This window comes from Alligator sinensis, unplaced genomic scaffold, assembly GCF_000455745.1.
Source record: "Alligator sinensis unplaced genomic scaffold, ASM45574v1 scaffold337_1, whole genome shotgun sequence".
Taxonomy (NCBI): Eukaryota; Metazoa; Chordata; order Crocodylia; family Alligatoridae; genus Alligator; species Alligator sinensis.
In genome coordinates, this window is record NW_005841927.1 from 3,218,471 (window position 1) to 3,238,394 (window position 19,924).

The following is a 19,924-nucleotide window of genomic DNA, read 5'->3' on the forward strand; positions in this document are numbered from 1 at the left end:
GGGGAGCCCGCGGGGGCCGGGAGGAACACTGGGAGCCACAGCTTGCGCGCCTGGTGGAAAGGAGGGAGGCCAGTGCCAAGGCTCTGCAAAAAATGCAGGGAGAAATTCAGGGGCTGAAGGAGGTGCTGCGACCACTGCAGGGAGAGGCCAGCAAGATGCGCCTGCAGAATAGGAGGCTGGAGGAACAGATTCTGCTCATCAAGCAGAAACGGGATGAAGAAGTTCTCCAGTACAGGGTACGTGCAATGGGCCTGTAAAAATGCTTGCACGCTGCTTCAGGTTAAGGCTGGCTTGCGATGCTGTCATATAAGCGGTCAGCCCTGTGTACTCAGTGTCTAGATACTTGAGACTGGCACTATATGTATTTCCTTATTATACACAGACTTGGGAGCCTAACTTTGCAACTAGTGGAAAAGTGGATATAACAGCCACACAGGAAGAGACAGTAGGGAATCACTGGGGGAGCAAAGAATCAGACATATCCTACTGGCTTATATAAGTAGTAGCCTAGAAGAGGCTGAGGTCTTCTTCCCCCCTATCCTAGGGAAGGCAAAGCAGAGGCAGCTACTGAGTAAGCAGAAAGATTAGGAATTAAAGGGATGCAATGTGGTGTCACTAGGGATTCCCCACAAAGCACAGTGGAAGGAAACGTTTGCCTGGCTCTGACCTGACCCATTACCACCTTGCTCTCCGAACATGAAATGCCTCAATACTACACCACCAAATAATGGAGCCAGATCCCAGTTAGTATGGCAGAAGAAACAAGGCAGAGCAAAAACATTTGCTTCTGGAGTAATATATTCTTCATTCAGAGCCTAGTTGGAGGGGCCCCTTTTGAGCCAAAGGCCAGCGGCAGAAAGCACAAGAGCACGAGCTTACAACATGTGTGTTCCTTGCAAGGAGGCTGTTTACAGCCTGTGGAGGATGGCAGCCCCTGAGGTGCTGATTTTTATAGCTTGTGAATCACATTTTATATACAGAGATGCTGAAGCCCCAGGCAGACATGACCGGGTCCTGCAATATTTGTAAGGTCCTTGAGCTTTGCGTGACTTTACATACACCAAGCTAGACCCACACTTGGGGTAAAGCAGGGAAGCTCTACTGACTCAAAGGAGCTACAACAGTTTATCTCAACTGAGGAGCTGGCCCTCTATCTACTTAGATTTACCATGAGAAAAAATACTCTTGTGCATCTCATGCACAGGTACTTACACTTCCTTACGCATACACATCTGGATTAGTACGCATACATAGGGAGTGCCCACATCCTAGTTTATAGGCATGTGGAGCCATGGACAGACATAACATTTGTACCTACAAATAGGAACCAGAGATTCTTCCTCTGCAGCCCCAGTGACAGCTGAGCACCCAGGCAGAGCTAAGGAGCCATCCACCATGCTCTCTTTCTCTCCCCCCTTGCCCTGGGATACCCTTGTGACATGATAGATCACTACCCACATCAACCTGTCAGGTTACAAAATTTTGCACATCATAGTAACATATGTACTCACTCAGATACCACAAGTGATAAACACAAGCTGAGAGAGAGAAAGAGCCTGCCAAGACCCTCAGCTGTAGCACGTTACCTTGTCAGATTTCTGCCTGGGAATATCCCTGGAAAGCACCTGGAAGCTTTGCTCCAGGCTGAACATAGCAGCTTCTCTGCCACTGGGTCAGCTGCCACAGGGATACCAATGCTCCACATATCCCATCTATATCTGAGGACAGTGCTACGTGCTGCTTACAATTTATAAAGCCAGACCCAGGTTAATTAAGATAGGATACAGCCCTTCTCCCTATTGCAGCACTCATGCAATACCAGGGCTTTCACTGGGATAAAACACTCCCATTGGGGGGTGGGCAAGGTATTCTCAGGTTTTTAGCAAGCTTCAGGTTTTAGTGTAGGACACTTTGGAAATCACAGGCTAGTCCATCATTTTGCAACAGCAATGGGAGGTTCCATTAATTACTGTTAGATGCTTGATAATGGCCGGTTTGAGCAATACAAACCATCCTGCTGCTGGGATGCTGAGCATTATTAGAAGGATCGAAACCAAAGACACTGTTAATACTAAAGTGCTGAGGGCGACAGGAAAAGCTACAGCTCCTTTCTATGGTTTCAAAGTTGGCTGCTCTTTCACCCTAGGGAGATGACTGATTCCATAGGAACTACAGTATTGGATCAGTTCATGAGTCTTCCAGTCTTACAGTTTGCCTCCTACAATGGCCAGCATCAGAAGCTTCAAAGAAAGGTATAACAATCCCTTTCATTATGGAAGCAGTTCAGGGAACAAGAGAGAGTTTCTTTATAAGCAGAGGCAGCTAAGCACTGGCTTACTATATGAAGCATGATGATTTCTCCCTTATACAAGTTGGGATAAAAGTGTGTATAATGGTACATTTGTTATTCCTATAAATGTTTAAATTCTTTTTCTGAGTCACAAGCTCTTTGCCATGCTATCTTCTGGCAGCAGTTCGTGCCTCATTTAAGGATGAGTTGTATGAAAGTAGGTTTTTTTTCCCCATTTTAAATGACCTTGATTTCATTTCTACTTCTCTTGCTCTTGCGATTTGACAAAGTGGACAAAAGTCCACGGCTGGCCTCTCTGCGCCTCTTTTGCTTCCCAAAATTCATCTCTCTAAATATAATAGTTCAACACTTTGATGTCTCTTCCTACGGCAAGTCTTTCTTCCTTTAATCCATTTCTATAACATGCTTTTTAATCCAAACTTGAATTCAGAATTCCAGAGGAGGATATATTAGTAACGCATATAACAGTGTTGTAGTTTCAGTATTGTTTGCTGCTTCTCTTAACAGCTGTTGATAATCAGAGTCTGGGTATGATTCCTAAAAAAGGACAGGGAAAATCATTACGGAATTAAGATGCTGTCCCTTTAAAAAGGAAAGGTTTTTGCTGTGCCCTGATGCAGCCACTTCTTAATGAAATCACTGCCTGGCTGACTTCTACGAGTTACCTCATCAGCAGGCAAGGACCCGTGTACATCTCCAGCAGTCCAGACCTTCCTGCAGCAGCAACCCTGACGCTGGGCTGCCTCCTTTGACACAGGTTATTTATAACTGGAAGAGACTGTATAACTGTATTTATAGACACTGTAAGAAACATGCCAAAAGTTAAATGTCTTGCCCACCCCTCCCCTCCATTTTCTAGGGAGAGAAGAAAGCAATTACGTATCTGCAAAGAACATTGGGAAAAAATGTTCCAGAATTCATTTATCCCTGCCTCTCTGCCCTCTACACCCTTCACTTTCTAGGCTTCAGCAAACCAAGGAAGTTAGCAACTACTAAAAGTAGACTTGGATTTTCCCTACCCTCTCAGTGCTCCATGCTGAAAACCGTTTGGTATGTTCCCATATGCATGCATGAAGGAAGCAGATGCTGTGTGGCCTAGGTGATAGGTTTAAGTTATCTTTATCCATGTCACCTTATGGCCTTACACCAACTACTCATTTTAGATTTCTATTTCCATTCGCAGCTTTAAAGAACAGGCCTTGGTAAAATCAACTTAGAAGAGATTTTTCTCCTCCTCCTCCCTCGATTCCTGCTCAAACAAGAACTTGGAGCATAACCTCCCTATAGATTTCCTACAGTAAGCTCTAGGAATGCAAATAGTGGCAAATTATCCAATAGCAACCAATTACCAGGAGCTGATAACAGGGTTGGGGGGAAGATGACTGAAGGGGATTTGGAATCTGAACAGCAGCAAATTAAACCATAGTGGCAAATTATCACACAGCTGGATTAACCAGTTTACTATGCTTGCCTCCTGTCAGTTTTAGGCCCACGCAGTGGTTAAAAGAACTCTCTAAAGCAGTCACAAATTGTCCAAAAGGCAACACAAGCTTTTGGGACTGAAAACAAAAAGAGTGAGACAAATACAGATGAGCCTGCTGAAAATACTTAAAACTCAGGCTTAAAACTTGCCTAAAGTTGTCCAATCATCAACTCAGCTGCTCTGATGTACATCCCGAGTGTACACGGGCAGACCCACTATAGTGACAGCTGCGAATAGGACATATCCACACACACAGCCAAAGCTAACATTGATCAGAGGTGAACAGCTCAGCCTTCATAGTTGTTAGGGGCTGCAAGAAACCTTACAGGTCATTGGGTCCAGCCCCCCTGCACTTGGGCAGGAAAGACTGCTGGGATCAGACGACCCCAACAAGATGCTTCTTCCTCCAGAAAGCTGGTTTCAGGTTTGCACATCACTTTATTTCATGTATTTACTTATTTCTGGCCCCACAGGAACAGGTAGAAGAGCTGGAAGAGAGGCTGAGGGAACTGAAGAATGGGGTCCAACTTCAGCAACGCAAAAACCAGGAATTGGAAGAGCTGAGGACAAGCCTGCACCAGGAGCTCTCCGTTTACAAGTAGTTATCTTCTCTTTACTTTGTTGGTGAGAGAACTGTAGGGCAAGAAACCAAAAAAAGCACGATGGAAAACTGACCGAGGTTGCAACATGGAGTAGCTGTTATGTGTTTTTTAAAGGGCAGCCCTAGTTACTTACTAAGAATCTGAGGCTCCTGGTTCCTGAATAAATAGGAATCAGACAAACAAACAGAAAGGGATAATTTCATCATAGCTCAGTGCCCTCTAAATCAATGCTGCTTTAATGGAACTAGAGCAAAATGCCATCGGCCGAGGAAGAATGGAACAGGCTGGCCGTTCCCAGTGAAAAGGATGGGGAGCACATGTCAATCTTAGGTAGACCTGTAGCAACACACAGCAGCCCTGAGGTGGTAGCACTCATTTCCTGAAAAGAAACAGTCTTTTAAGAGTTTTGGAAATCTGTATGTGTTCCCTTGAACAGGGGGAAGAAACCCCCCCCCCCTTTATCTGTAATACTCCTATGGCTATTACTCAGGTTTCCTCTTCCTAACATGGGAACGCTCTCAGAGGATTTTCAAAAGACAGCTGTAGTACTACCCTCTGTTTCACTTCCTGTAGTTTGCTTTGCAAGGCACATTACCCCTTTTTCTTAGGCATGCAGACCCTAGCAGTCTCTTCATTTTTGGCAACTTCCCCTTTTAACGTAACATTCCTCTTCCGCAACGGTCTCTCTCCCTTGCCACTTAAGAGCACAGTATTTTGTCTGTTTGAACATCACAAGAAAATACTCCCTACCACCCATGCAAGCACATACAAATACAATGCTTCCTTCTAGAATAAGTCTGAAGGAGAGGCAGTAGGCAGCTTTGCCCTTTGTTAAGGTAGAGGAATTCAGCCTCCCAGCTCATGTTAAACTCTAGGCTCTTTCCCAAGATTTCCAATAAAGATGGCAGCATGCAGACTACTGAATATATATCACAGGAACATAGATAGGGCAGGAAATGGCCTCCTGGGCCACACGATCTGGGATCAGTAGCAAGGACTATAGGTTGTTAAAAATATTCTACCTTATTCTAAGTCTCAGAAAGACAAAACTTTTGACATTGGCACTGAAGATTAGGCTCCCTAATCCATGTTTATACTTAAATAAGAATCACAAGACCTTTCCTGCCTCAGGAAGAGGGTTGGACTAGATAACCTCTCGAGGTCCTTCCAGCCCTGCTTCTCTATGATCTCTAGGATATCACTTATCAGAAGTCCTGGGTACCTACAAAAGGGACTTAAATTGATGATAGCTTAGGTATTTAACTCCTCTGAAATTTAAACATCTAAATCCATGTCAAAGCGATCTAAACAAGTCTAAATGTAGGCATTCATTCTTAAGAATCATCATCTAAAGCATGGGTAGGCAACCTTTTCACACTGCAGACCAGAATGACCCACCGTGTCAGAAGGGGCCAGACAGGTGCTAGGACTCTGCCATCAACACTCATCTCCCCAGCAGCATGAGGAAAGCACAGGCAGCTGGCCCTTGTCCCACAGCAACATGGGGAAAAATTGCAGAAAGTGACCCTGCCACCAAAGTCCCACGTCATTATCTGCACACAGGAGGCCTTATGTCGGTGTAAAAATACATGAGTTGGCTAGGCTCCTTAAGTTAGCCCAGGAAGGGCATGTCTATACCTGCTTTCCTGTGCATTAATTTAATGCACAGTAAAGCATCACTGTCTACACATATGCTACAATTAGTCCGCAGTAGATTCACGTACTCCAGCGTAGGATAGTGCTGTCATAAACAGGTACTATCCTACACTACAGTAAGTGACTTTGCTTAACCACAAGTGTAGACAGCCATGTCGGGACTAGTTCACTTCGGCTCAACTTGAGAGAACCACATTAGCAGAACTATGCTGTTCCCAGTACCAGAACTAGTGCAGGAATTGCATGCATCCCTGCATGGTGCTGTTTAGATGTATACTTACACTCCCATTTTCCACATAGCGTGCAATTGCCTTGTTGAATCACTACCACAAAAGATTGTGGCAACTGATAGCTTAACCAAGTTCAGAAAAAGGACTGAACACATTCTTGGAGGAAAGGTCCATCAGTGGGTACTGAACATGGTAAAAGGGGTGCAGTCTTGAAATCTGAATGTTCTAAAACTGATTGCTGGTAGTTGCACTGGGGGAAAAGCAGCGAGTGGAAGATTCTGGACATACCCCATTTACCCTCCCACCCGGGTCTAAGCATCTACATGGCCACTGTATGAGACAGCATGCTGAGCTAGAGACACCTATGGTCTGACCCACTAAACAGCATTTCATACATTCCTGTAGCTTGCACCATACACTCCATTTCCTTCTCCCTTCTAGAGCTACAGTTCCTCGTTTTGTCAAGCTTTGTGCTAAGGCAGGTCAAGATTCTGGATGCAAGCTCAAACTACATATTTAGCTTTGATGCTAACCAATGCTATTTTTCTATGCCTTACAGCCGAACGATCGGTGGTAGAGGGGTACTGGAGGCTTGAACTGTAACTCAAATTCTCCTGGGGTGTCAAAGATACAGCCCATGGGCCGGATCCAGCTCACAGAGCAGTTGTGTCCGAACTGACAGGCTAGTGGAAGTCTTGGGAGTTGGGGAGGGGGAGGGCCTACTACAGAACTTAGGGCCCCTGGAACCTGACAGACATGACTATCAGCAAGGGATGAGCAAGGACTGTGCTGATAGCCTGCCACTACCTCCATTGCAGCTCCTGGCCCTGTGGATCCAGCATGGGAGGAGCCCTGAAATCCATATCTGGCCCAGGGTGAGTTTGACACTCCTGCTCCAGACTATTGTGCACTCACTTGGCAATTTACTTTCCACCCACACAGGGGCTGCTTAGAAATCTATGGACAGTTTTGCAAGTCAGAAGAAAAAGCAGACCAAGACTTCTAGAGGTGTGGACTTTCCCCCACTTCTTTCTGCTGAAAAGAAATGTGACAGCAAGATAACTGTAGAGGATACTTCCAATTCACTCTTGCTGCTCACACTAACCCTAACGATGTATAGCGGCTGCTGTCAGGATTACTAGACAATCATTTGCTTGGTTATATTTCTTGAGGTGCTGCTCTGTTGCTCTTCTAGTTTAGTAGAAAATAGTGAAGGAGAGAGGTATTACTTGCACTGAATAATGAACATATGTAAAAGAGCAAAAAGATGTATGTTTTGCTCTGTGTTTGGAAAGCTAATCTTGTCTTGTTCCATAAGTGGATTGTATAAGTCTGCATAGAAAGTATCCTGGAAGCCTATGGTATGATTTTTTTTGTTTGTGCAAAACACTGTCCTTTTAAACAGGATTGTTTCTTTTGTAATTCAAAGGGTCTCTGCTATGTTGTGACATATTCCAGTATGGGCCACAGAAACTGAACTCCTGTATAAATGGTTTCCACTTTATATATTAAAAAAAAAAAAATTCACCTTGAAAAAAAATAAATAAATAAAGGCTCAGGGTTTAAGGCTTCTTTTATTTCCCCAAGCATGCTCAACACCATGGAGAAAATAGAAAAAGCAATCTGGTCACCCATCTAAAGAGCAGTAAAAGATTTTTTTAAAGCTTCTTATTGATATTTGTAGACTGGATAGCCCATTTAAAAACCCTTGCTGACTGTGACTAACTGAAGAGTTCACTGGAAAGATACAGGCCCTACACCACCATATTTTTTCAGACCCTCTCTGGCCCACTTATGACTGGTTGGAGATTAAGTATTCTCTCAACACAAAATAAAAAGCAGTCAAAGCTAGCAGTCTTAAAGAAATCCAAAGACGCGTGGGTTTCAGATGCACCGAAGCACAGCCACGGCTACCAGAGCATCAGAAGTGTTTGAGAGGATTTGTTCATAAGAATTTAAGACTAAATTATGGGTGACACTATAATATATACCAGAGGGAGCAGGCACAGGACAGCCTCCTTTCTCCCTTCAGCCTTCTCAACTTCCCCTACCCACTTGCACAGGAAACAGCATAGATTCCCTGTTGTGAGCAGAGAAGCTGCCAGCTGACATCATTATCAACATGTGGATGCAAGAAACCAAAGCCCTGCTTTCTCCATACCAATATCTACTACTTAGACCTCATAATATATTCCTAGGAGGCATTAAGGTTTCCAGGCTTCCACACATCTCTGCTTTAAGAAGCACAAGGTTGCCACAATAAAGTAATTATTCGACAAGATAATTATCTGCATTTAAAAAAAAAAAAAAAAAAAAAATCACAAAGCACTGTAACATGTCTGTAGAAAAACAATTTATTCCATCTGGAGCACATACACATAATTAATCATGGAGAGTAACAGGCTGCTGGTGGAACGGATCACCCTAGTGGAAGATGTGCAGAAACTAGTGGTCAAGACTAACTCCTAAAAAAAGTAGCTTATCCACATTTATTATATAGTTTTACAAATACCAGCTACCAATGCTCTGTTTTAGATTACTGGGCATGCCATCTGTGGTACATCAGTCAGGTAAAGACATACACCTTTACAACTTGGTGGTCCCAAGTTTTAAAAACCATTTCACAGAAAGGAAAGAAATCATAGGGAAACACAGCTCAAGAAACACACAATAGAGCATATGTGGAAGATGAAAAATGCTCTCTGCAGGCATAGCTAGAGTATCCAAACTCTTGTGACTTTATCAAAAGGGAGAAAGAAGAAAGAGATAGGGAGGAAAAAATGAAACTCAGAATTACCAGGAAAGAGGACGTTTACAGACATATTTCTAATTCCAGCTGAAGTAAAAGTCTTCATGAGTCTGTCTTTTATGGATTTATTTGCATCAGGAAATACAAATATGAAGTGAAAAGAAATGCCAATAATTTCCAGTCTTAGCAAGACAGACTCTACTCTCCGCCTGCAAGTAGCCGCAAATTAATACCCTCTGCAATATCTGTACTGCACTGGCTCGAGCACACACTGTGGGCTCTACCCCTCTACCTTTTGTTTAAAATTGGCCAGAAAACCTTCAGCTGTAGCATTTAAAAACAGGAAAAAAGCAAGTCTGCTCCATATCATGAGGGCAACTAAAGTGGGGTACCCAGCTCTGTACATGAAAGACTGCTGTACAAAATTTAAAACAAGAAGCTTCAACACTGTACCACCTCAACAGAGCCACACCCCTGTATGCAGAGTACTTGTTGTCTGGCTCAAAAGCACTATTGATGTAGGATGACTGAACAGAGCATGTGTGCGTGCGTGTGTGTGTGTAGTCAGAGTTGGGAGGGAAGAGAAGGAAAGGACTAAAAAAAACACCCAGTAAAAGCTCAACCATCTAGGACCCTTGACCTTCTGGATCCACACTTCCTTCAGGGTCTTCATCATTATATATGTTCTCAGCCTACAAGATAGAGGGGATGGGGGAAATAGGAGAGTGTTTAATATGACATTTAGGCTAAAGGGATTCCATCCAGGAGAACACACACAAAGGCTATAGTCCTACAAGTTTCTCAGCTTGAGATACCAATACTCCTACGCTTGATCCTTCAAGGCCATTTAATATTTACAGAAAGAACTATAAATACAACTGAACCTTTTCATAATGGTCATGTTTTCAAAGTATTTCCTTAAAAAGAAGCTCATTAACAACAGAACTGTAGTTTACATATTTATTCTGTTAGGGAAATGCCTGTTTAATGATAGAGATCACTGTGTCAGTTCCAATGTATTTTAAACTTATACAAAGACGTCTTTTCTATATGCACGCTGCTCCTTGGCAGTGCCTTGCAGGCGACCTATCCATTTTATCAACATGAAGACACATACAAGGCTTTGTGAACTGGATGTTTGATCAAGTTTATAGAAAGATACAGTTAACGGGGACTCCTAGGTTATAAGTCACTTAGATGCATGAGTTTCCTTTCTTTCTCCTTCCATCAAATGAGAAATCAGGTCATTTGTTTCTCTGCTTCACCCCTCCCCTACTTATGGTTTCTTCTGGCTTGTAGATACTCCTCATTTTGAACAGTAGAAGTGGAACAGCCAGCTTCACACCCCAGCTCATACACAGCTTGGATTACAAATACCAGAGGGAACATTTATATTTATACCTTTTCCAAAACACACTTTTCTGATGTTACATGAGACACGAGAAAGTTTCTTACATTTGTAAACCCTCACTTCTACTAAGCTTAAGCAGGCTTCAGTGTTCCTTTGAGACTCAGCCAAAGCTATACAGCAAGTCTGTTTGAGAGCAGTGAATAGAAGTCAGTGTTGAACAGACTAAAAATCAGAACTCCATCTTAGATCTATCCCTTCTCACATTGACAGACACTTCCTCCCAATCAATGCTACTCACCATTTGCCAGACTTGCATGATATTGTCTTCTGATACAGAACAAATTACCCAGGGTTCATTGGGATTCCAGGAGAAATCAGATATCTTTGCAGTGTGACCACCATGAATAAACTGGTATTGGAACAGAAAATAAAATAAGGTATTCAGGGTGGAAGTGAAATACGTTAGAACCAGTACTACAATCTGGGTACTTTGGAGGGTTAAGTTCCTTATGACCTCATGAAGACGAGTGCAGAGTAACCAGGAGCATATAAAATTGCAGCAAAAGAGCTATGCACTACCAATGAGGTGCTCCAGCTGTTTGCTGTGGCCTTTATTTCAAAGACACCACTTCTCCAATCAGCCAGTACCCCTTCAGAACCAGCATCCCTTGAAGTCACAACCAGCTGCAAAACAACTTGCCCTTAATCTGCGCACACTGCATGCCACCTAGATACAAATAACCTGGGTTCTGCTGTAATAGGAGTTGGGAGAAGAAGCAGACACCACAACAACCCCTCCTCCCTCTTACCAAGAGCTCTGGTGGGCCATCCTCTGCATCCTCAGGAGACTGCTCTTCTCCAATTTTACTGTAGTAGAAACAAGGACAAAATTGAAACAGATATTTCGCAGAACATGCACCCACACACACAAAAAAAAAAAAAAAATCAATTCTTAGGAAAATACACACCACACCAGCAGCAGATCACACAACACTATCAGTTTAGGATTTACCTTAAGTCCCAGACGTTTAGCCTACGGTCAGTACCACTGGAAGCCAAAATGGTTTCATTGTGGGGAGACCACTGCACCTGCAAGAAACAAATGAGAAAGAGAGGTGAATCTTAAAGCAGTGACATGAGACAAAAAATAATAGGATCTCTGTCCTAACTGTAGAGAAAATATACTTGCAATTTGATACTGGAAAACTCATTAGTTCACATATTCCCATTGAAAATGCTTCAAAGGGAGAAACTGGTTTATGAATACTGCTGCCTTTGGGTTTCAAAGCATTAATGATGTACAACATGAAATCTTTTCATATGGGATGCTTGAAGAACAGGTCCAAATCTTCCAAGAACACTACTTGCTATGACATCTACAATGGTGAGTTATCCAAATGCAAACCATTCATTCCTTTGAAACAGGAAGCTAACTTACATGGAGCAAAATAAGCTGAACAGGGGAAAGACAAAGGAATCCCACAATTCTGCTTATCCAAGTTAAAAATAGTTACTACCTCCACTCAGAAAGAATACTCCTAGGAACACTGCTCAACAGAGCAGAAAGATTCAGGGGGGGGAAAAAAAAAATATCTAGGGCTCTGAATACAATTCTGCCAATACTTTGTAGAAATAGTGTGAAACAGCTCTAAAAATAACCCTCTCTAAAAAGAATGTAAACTATTGCCTTATTTAGAAAGTTCTACATGTTCTTTCAAATCACATTTGTGCTACTCTGATAACACTCATTTGCCAGCTCTTCTTGTACCAAAACTTGCTTAGTTTTTTATTAAGAGATGTCTACTTTCACAATTGTTCCTTGTGTCTAGCTAGCCTGGAAGACCCATATTATTGGTACCCAGTTTGTATTCTATGCAGCTATAAGTCTTCCTCCAGGAGATGAAGATGCTACAGGCATCTCAGCAAGTTCCCTGCTTCCATTTACTGCCATATATAATTTGGCTGATTGTTTTCACTTCTAGGTACAGCCACTGAAGTGATCTTTCATCTGTCCTGTTCCATGCAGTCCATCACTTTTATAAGCAACCTTATGTGTTTGGTAGCTTTCCCATAGCCAAGGATGTCTTCAGACACAGAACAGCTAAAGAACATGGCATACTTGCATTAAATGTTGAGTAACAAGGAAAAGAAAGAAAAATAAAAGGCTATTTCTAAGTTTTTCAAGTTGCTGACAAACCTGCAGCTCTGACTGGGAAAGAAATGAAGATATTTATAAAGATGCCAGTTTACTGTACCTGAAATATTTCATCTTTGTGCGATTCAAATGAGTGGAGCTTCAGTTTCAGGTTTCTCAGATCCCATAAAGCAACAGTCTGTTCAGGAAGACAAGAGAGAAATTCAAGAAACACTTTCATCGAAGTTAACTAATATTTGCTTTCCAAAGTGGAAACAAGTTTGGGACAGATGACAGTCCCTAATCTCAAGTCAGGCCTACCTTATCAGCTGATCCTGTGGCCAAAATAAACTCGCTATAGGGATTGAAAGACAGGCAGTTCACTTCAGCCGTGTGAGCATCCACTGAATGACTGGGCTTGGAGGTATTGTTTGACCGGGTGTCCCAGCTAGAGAGAGAGAAAACATGCAGTTGGAGGAGGGAAGTTTCTTTCATTTCAAAACAGAAACATTCCTGGGTAATGCTCTCACTTACATCATGAGCTTCTGATCATCAGCAACAGATCCAAAGAGAGATTCATGGAGCAGGTGCCAAGATACATCTTCCACTACTGCTGTATGTCCAGTAAAGATGGTCTTTGCATCCACCACTTTGCCTTCCTTTGGAACAGCACTAATATCCCACAAGCAGATGGTCTTAGAGAAAAGGGGTATCTTTAAGATAGATGAACTCTTCACCCCCCCCCGGCCGCAATAGCCCACCCCCCAAGTGTAATAGTTGATCAAGATCTGCAACTAACGTACAGCTGACATACCAATTTTATTTGCTGTACTCACATGATCATCAGAAGCACTAAGCAAATGTCCACTGAGATTTGGGTTCCATGACAGCCCATAGCCTTCCTTCTGGTGTCCACGAAGACGCAAGTCAGGATTACACTCACCAGAAGGGTCTGCAAAGAGAGTTTCAGTAAACTTAGGTTCCAAACAACTCTGCCGGTGTAAGTGCTTGACAAAAACTGTAGATTTGACTTCCTCCAGTAACAGAATCATCCCACTGAGAGACGAGAGTTTACAAGATTAAGCAAAATGCTACTGATGATGGTTTTCAAATGCTTAATACAGACACTAGCTCACCCACTGAATATTTCAGTAATACTAAGGGGCTCAGTTCCACTTGCTACATGTTATATAAGCAAAAGGATTCTTACTATCTTTAATCTTTGTCAAAAACTAGGTGATGAAAACACCACCTTGGTCACTACTTTAAGAATTCTCCTTAATTGTACAAAGATATATTCGTCATTTTTAGATATATTTCTACATCTGGGTTCCAGTCTCACTCTGAAACTTGGAGACTATCTTAGGTTCACACCCCACCAAAGACTAAGCCAGGTCCCTGAAGGTTTTTTCTAGTTATTTTACAACAAAAAAGGGACAGCGGTTTAGCCAGCAAACAGATGAAATAGCTCTCCGCTGGCTAGTGAGCCTCTTCCACCATTCCAAAGAAAGTAGCATTGTAGTGCTACAATAAATGAGCAACAGCAAATGGTGACCATCACAGGATATTCAACTTTAAAAAAATAGATAATAAGCAGAGCTACAGCAGAACATGCAGTGAGAAGGCCAATGGAAGCGTGTGTTTTAAAGATCTGGAAATGTATTTCCCTTTTTAAGCACCTTGGAAAGCGACCATTTTATTCTAAAATTAAAAATGACACGTAACCCACAAAAGCCCTTCAACTGCCACAGAACAGTGTCAGCCTTTCCCCCGCCCCGAAAAGACTCTGAGTTTCTGTTCAAACTGTATTTGAGGTTCTGTGCCCAATCTTCAAGTTACATAGATACAGACACCTGGTTTAGAAGGGTGCTTGGTGTAGTCAAAGACCAGGACATCGCTGGATGGAGTCTTTGTAGCAATGATACATGGATTTTGGGGCATGTAACGTGCTCTGTTCACTTCTCCTTCATGGTTGATCTTGATTTCAATCTCAATCTTCCCACTAACAGAGCCAAAGCCTCCAAACTCTGGAAATAAAGGATAGATGTATGTTAATGGTGAGCTGTACATATCGTTCAAATCATACAAAGGATTCAGCAAAGCCAAAGAAGTATCCACACAGTCACAGAGCAAAGAGTCTATTGACAAGGCATAAAGAAAAATAAAAAGCCAAGCAAAACTGATTTTCAAGGTTTTAATTTTAATACGAGTTGCAGTTACTACGCGAGCACTGCTGGTTTTTAACACATTTCCAGATCACACCTAAGAGCTCATTACTGAAAAGTTTGACGACTGTTTCTGATAAAAACCTAATGACAGATGTTTTACCAATGAAAGGCTCCCTTGGGGCTATCAAACTTGCATCTGTCTGTCTGCAAACAGCTGTATGCTGACTGACATGTGGTTAAAACCATGTTAAACCACGCATCATGTTCCTATTAAGGTCTGGGGCTGCAATAGCCTACATATGCAGAGATATAAGCTCCAGTCTTCAGCCTACCCTCATGACTCCAAAAGGAAGATCTAGAACCTTGTACAATTTGACAGGCAAATCCATCTAAGAAAGATAACATGAACTGCCACCATTGTTTAAGCAGACAAAGGAAGTGAGAACTGTCAGAGTAACAGAATCTCTACCCTCTCTTCCATAGTGTGGAGGTCAGTTTACCAATTCTAAAACTGGGATTCACAGATTTAAAAAAAAATGGAAGAGAAATATAATGAAACCGCAGTGGAATCTGGTCCATAAACACAGGAGCTGAATCTTTCAGAAAAATTCTTAAATCCATAACTTTTTGCCTAAAGTCTCCAAAACAGAATTCACAGTAAAGTGCCAAGGCTCCCTTTAGTGATGGGCATACTTCAAGAAATATTAATAAAAAGTTTACATCCCCTGTAAGACAGTCTGAAAAAAATATGCTTTGCCAAAAACTTAGGAGCCAGAAAAATTATAGCTGATCAAGTATTTAAAAAGATAAAAACTATTAGTTTTAAAAACATGAGAAAACTGAGGTAGAAAGACAGCATTGCTCAAGGCCACAGCACTATCCCTCATTGTCAAGAGCACCTGGCTTCCAATCTGCTATTCAATTCAATAGAGCAAACCGCCTTGTACGGAAAAATAAAGTAGCCGTAAAGCCATTATAAAAAAAGAAAAGAAAAAAAAAATCAGATAAGTGACTGAAATTCCTCGACAGATTTGCCAAAGCTATATTTAACATTTGTACTGTGAATTGGAGAGCAAGTATTTGTCAGCACCTGCCCCGAGAGAGACCCCCACTTACACACTTTATACAGGAATCTCTCTCTATCACACACACACTTTTAATCATATACATCCAAGTCAAAACTAAACCTATTTTCAGGATCACAAGCAGATTTCAAAAAATAAACAGAATAAAAGGAAGAGATATCTACAGCCTTATGATCACAAGTAATATTGCAAAACTTTTTAATATACTGTACTTTAATACTCACTCTGAAAAAACAAAAAGGAATTGAAGACAACAACAAAAGAAAAGAAGTAGTGGTACTAAAATTTGATATTTCTAGGAAACAGAAATCCTGAAATGAAGTATTTTAGACAGAATCTTGTTTACAAGCAGTACTAGCAAGTCCAACAATCAAGGTATCAATTGCACAACCTTGGCTCCTGGCAAACAAGGAAACGAGACAACTGAACTGGAAAAGTTGTATAACGTGGAAGAAATCATTAACCCAACTAGAATAAGATATGGCTAATAGGTAGGAATGCTGGCTGCCTAGGAAGGTTACTGATATATTTGGTTTGGATCCCATGCTATTATGGCATTTAACTGAGCAAAATACAATCATCCTTTTATTCTGGAGGGGCTGGCACGTCTACTAGTCAGCAGAATTCAAGCTAAAAAGAACACCTGAAATTGTACACCCTCTAAGGGATGGCAGAAAGCCTCTTTTATCAAATTATGAAAGCTACTATCATAAAGAATACTTTATGCAGTCACAATGAGAAATAATTAAAATAATTTCTATTGCACAATCTTCCAATAAGTCCTACCCCTCCTCTTCAAAATGTTATAAAAGCAAAAAGTAGTTTAATTCAGCATGGCATATGGAAGATTACAGTACAGTGCACAGATCCAAGAAGAAAGGAGGAAAAGTTGTAACCTTTCCTGATCACTTCATAGGGTAAAAGTTCCATATTATTTAATAATCTATTAACTCCAAATTTAAAAAAGTCATTATGTCCAGTGGGGAAAAAAAAGTTTGGAACTCCACTTGCTGATCATCCGAGACTCTTACCTCCTTTCTCGCTATCATAATGTGAAGCATCAAACTGTGCATCGTCATTGGGCAGCTGCACGCTGGCTATCACAAGATGATTTTGCTCGTCTGAAGTATGTGTCCCCAGGACTAGCCGGTGAATACTGAAATCTTTGCCTTCGGGTCTACAACAAAATAGGATTACAGGAGGGGAAATGAAAGGGAGTTAACTAGATATAGTTGGCTCACAGGAACAAACCTGGACCTGGAAATTAAACCTCCAAAAAAAAATAAAAATAAATAAATAAAATAAAATAAAATAAAAATTATAATATATCTTTTAGCAATGACCATGCCCTCTTACTCCAATATCAAATCTTCCAAACAAAGTCACCCCAGTCCAACCCTAGACGGATATCAGATACCTATTTCCTTGCTGCTATCCCAAACAAAAATACCCGTCCAACCTTAGACAGATAGCAGCAAGGAAATATGCATCTGACATCCCCACAACACAAGCCCTCTTCTCCCTGCAGGACTCTCCCACTAGTACTCCCATGAGTAATCCCTTGAGACATATTAGCATTTTCTGCAAGCGACAGGTGGAAAAATGCATCATGTCAGGGACCCGGGGAAAGAACAGTTGTGCTGCACAGCAGAAGGGTTTTGAACAATACCGAAATGCTGCGTACGTTCATTTTGCAACTTCATCAACGGAGGGTAAAGAAGAAAACATCACTTCGTTACAGGTTGAACACGGCCCGAAACATTTGCTGCCAGTCAGCAGCTATTTCTGAATCAAAGAGGGGGAGCAGAGGTGCTGCCTGGTGCCAGCACAACAGTCCTCAACCTACTGTCGCCAAAGAGCTGATCACGGCCAGCAGCAACCCACTCCCTCCCATACGTGACAGTGAAAGCGTCCTTCAGTCCCACTTACACGAACAACCAGGAGGCTCGACTCACCTCGTTACATCAGGAAGCCACTGGGCAGTCAAGCTGGGCCACTCGAGCGCGTGGGTCATCACCAGGTCGTAGAGGAAGGGCGTGTTCTTCTTCCAGATCTTGTACTCCTCGTTGATCACCCGCTCCTCCACCGCATCGTCGAAGGCTGCTGCACGTCGCCAAGGGGAGGAAAAAAGAACGTGTTCATTTCAACGGCGGGTCCAGCTAGCACCCTACCCGTGCGGCCCCGTCACTTTGCCATAGCTGCCAAACAAACCCACCCACCGCCGGGGTGCACCTTCCCTCCCTCCCTCCCGCCCTCCGTGGCCCTCGCAGGCCCATTACCAAGGCCCCCCCACGCACAGACCTGGGGAAGCATTTCAGTCCCCCCCAAGAACCAGAATTGGGGGCTTTGCTGTGCAGATGAAGGGCCAATGATGCCAAATATGCAAATTAAAGGAAAATTATGCAACACATGCTAATTAAAGGGGGGGAAAATGCCTCTTTGAAGGCTCCCCCGGAGGAGCCGGACAGGAAGAGAAGGGAGGCCCAGGGGCTGCTTGCTCCGGCAGGGCCGGGGAGGTCCCACTCCCGGCCGCACGTACCTTCCTTGTCCGCCATGTTGGGGTGCGGGGCGCGGGCTGCCGGCTGCCGCCAATAGGAGCCCGGCGGGCGCTTGACGGGGCGGGCCTAAGGAGGCGGCGGGCTTGCTGCGCGGTCACGTGGGCGGGGCCGGCGCTGGTGAAGCTCCCATGGGAGCCGCCATTTTCTGACGGAGGGGCAGCATGGCGGGGGGCGTCTCAAGGGCGGCCACGGAGGGGCAGCATGGCGGGCCGCCTTAAAGGGCCAGCAGCGCCTCATGCCCTTGCTGGGGCTCAGGCCTCATTGACCCTGTTTCTCAAGGCTGTTGCGGGAGGGGCAGAAAAGCAAGCAGCCCAGGGCTTGGCTGCCAGTCGCTGCAGCCTGTGATCAGACAGGATTAAGGATCTCGAATAAAGCAATATTTATTAGCATATATAGCAATATTGATCTCGAATAAAGCAATATTTATTTGCCCCCCTTTTTTTTCCCTTCTAGGTTTGAAAGACAAAATTCAGTTTTTGCCTGAATCTGCTTCCTACGTGGGGGTTTGTTTCTTTTTTCTCCCCCTGATTTTCCCCCAAAGAGTCTAATCGGCGCTGGAGATCGTAAGAGTTTCGTACAAGAGCATCCTGTGTAGGAGACATTGTGGTCGGCCTTTGCTGACTATTAGGGATCCTGGTTTTCTCTGGATATCCCCAATTTTCAGTTAAAGTAATCCCAAATCCATGTTTTTCCATGATTAAGATGAAACATCACTAGTATATACCTATATATTAATGAGGTTTCATTTTAAAAATCCACATTTTTCTGTGATTTAACTGAAAAATGGGGATTTAAAAAAATTTTTTTTTAATCGGAGAAAACCGGGATCGCTGCTGATTAGCCTCTGGTCTCGCTCTTCACTGCAGCAGGAAAGACGCTGATTATTTCCAACTAGAGTCAGTATTTTGCAGCGGTGTGAGAATAAAGCAGACCATGCAGGGGCTCCGAAGAAGGACACTGGAGAAAACCTACCCAATATAATCACTGTATCACAGAACGTGAGAGCTGGAGGGACCTCGGGAGGTCACGTCTAGTCCAACCCCTGCTCCGAGCAGGACCAGCCCCAAGTACATCATCCCAGCCAAGGCTTTGTCAAGCTGGGTTTTGAAAACCTCCAAGGATGGAGACTGCACCATCTGTCTAAGTGACCCGCTCCAGTGCTTCATCACCATCACCCTCCCAGTGAGAGAGTATTTCCTAATATCCAACCTAAACCGCCCTTGCTGCAATGTCAGACCACTGCTCCTTGGCCACCACTGAGAACAAGACTACACTTTTCTTACATATTGTATTCTTTACTCCTGTCTTTAAAAAAACAGAGAAACTGCTGGTATTTATTTAGTCTTAGATTTAAAAAAATAAATAAATACCAGCTTTTCCTTCTACTGGAATTCACTCTAGAAACCATCTCATTTCACATACACTCATCGTTTCCCCCCCTTCGCTTTCATTCACAGCGCTCGTTCCCTGGTGGCAGCCTCAAACCGTCTAAATTGCAAGTGTTTTCCTTTTCTTTTGCTACTTTCCTTCTTCTTGAGCAGCAGCAGCATGCTTGAGGCTGCACAAAATTAATCAAGTTAAACCAAAGGACAGCCTG

At 43.0% G+C, this 19,924-nt stretch overlaps 2 protein-coding genes across 4 annotated transcripts in view; one reads left to right on the top strand and one right to left on the bottom strand.

Moving 5' to 3' along the window:
- SYNC (syncoilin, intermediate filament protein) overlaps window positions 1-7,840 on the top strand; it is a 31,138-nt gene extending 23,298 nt beyond the window's left edge. The window contains exons 3-5 of the mRNA XM_025198639.1: window positions 2-236; window positions 4,268-4,392; window positions 7,225-7,840. Coding sequence (XP_025054424.1) covers window positions 2-236; window positions 4,268-4,392; window positions 7,225-7,288 — 424 coding nt within the window. The 3' untranslated portion in view covers window positions 7,289-7,840. The remainder of the gene's footprint in view (window position 1; window positions 237-4,267; window positions 4,393-7,224) is intronic.
- A 778-nt stretch (window positions 7,841-8,618) lies between these two features.
- Window positions 8,619-18,353, bottom strand: RBBP4 (RB binding protein 4, chromatin remodeling factor). Of its 3 annotated transcripts, XM_025198745.1 has the most exons (13): window positions 18,309-18,324; window positions 18,071-18,118; window positions 17,725-17,872; window positions 16,801-16,946; window positions 14,370-14,543; window positions 13,353-13,468; window positions 13,051-13,229; window positions 12,838-12,964; window positions 12,638-12,715; window positions 11,395-11,471; window positions 11,192-11,249; window positions 10,681-10,791; window positions 8,619-9,723 (listed from the first exon to the last, which is right to left on the bottom strand). In XM_025198745.1, the coding sequence occupies exons 3-13, from the start codon at window positions 17,781-17,783 to the stop codon at window positions 9,658-9,660; spliced, it is 1,191 nt and encodes a 396-aa protein (XP_025054530.1). In that variant the 5' UTR covers window positions 17,784-17,872; window positions 18,071-18,118; window positions 18,309-18,324; the 3' UTR covers window positions 8,619-9,657. The 3 variants fall into 3 exon arrangements, with proteins under 3 accessions (XP_025054530.1, XP_006019386.1, XP_014373327.1); XM_006019324.2 differs by lacking the exon at window positions 18,071-18,118 and having other exon boundaries at window positions 13,051-13,211; window positions 18,309-18,353; XM_014517841.2 differs by lacking the exon at window positions 18,071-18,118 and having other exon boundaries at window positions 18,309-18,353.
- Window positions 18,354-19,924: the final 1,571 nt, after the last annotated feature.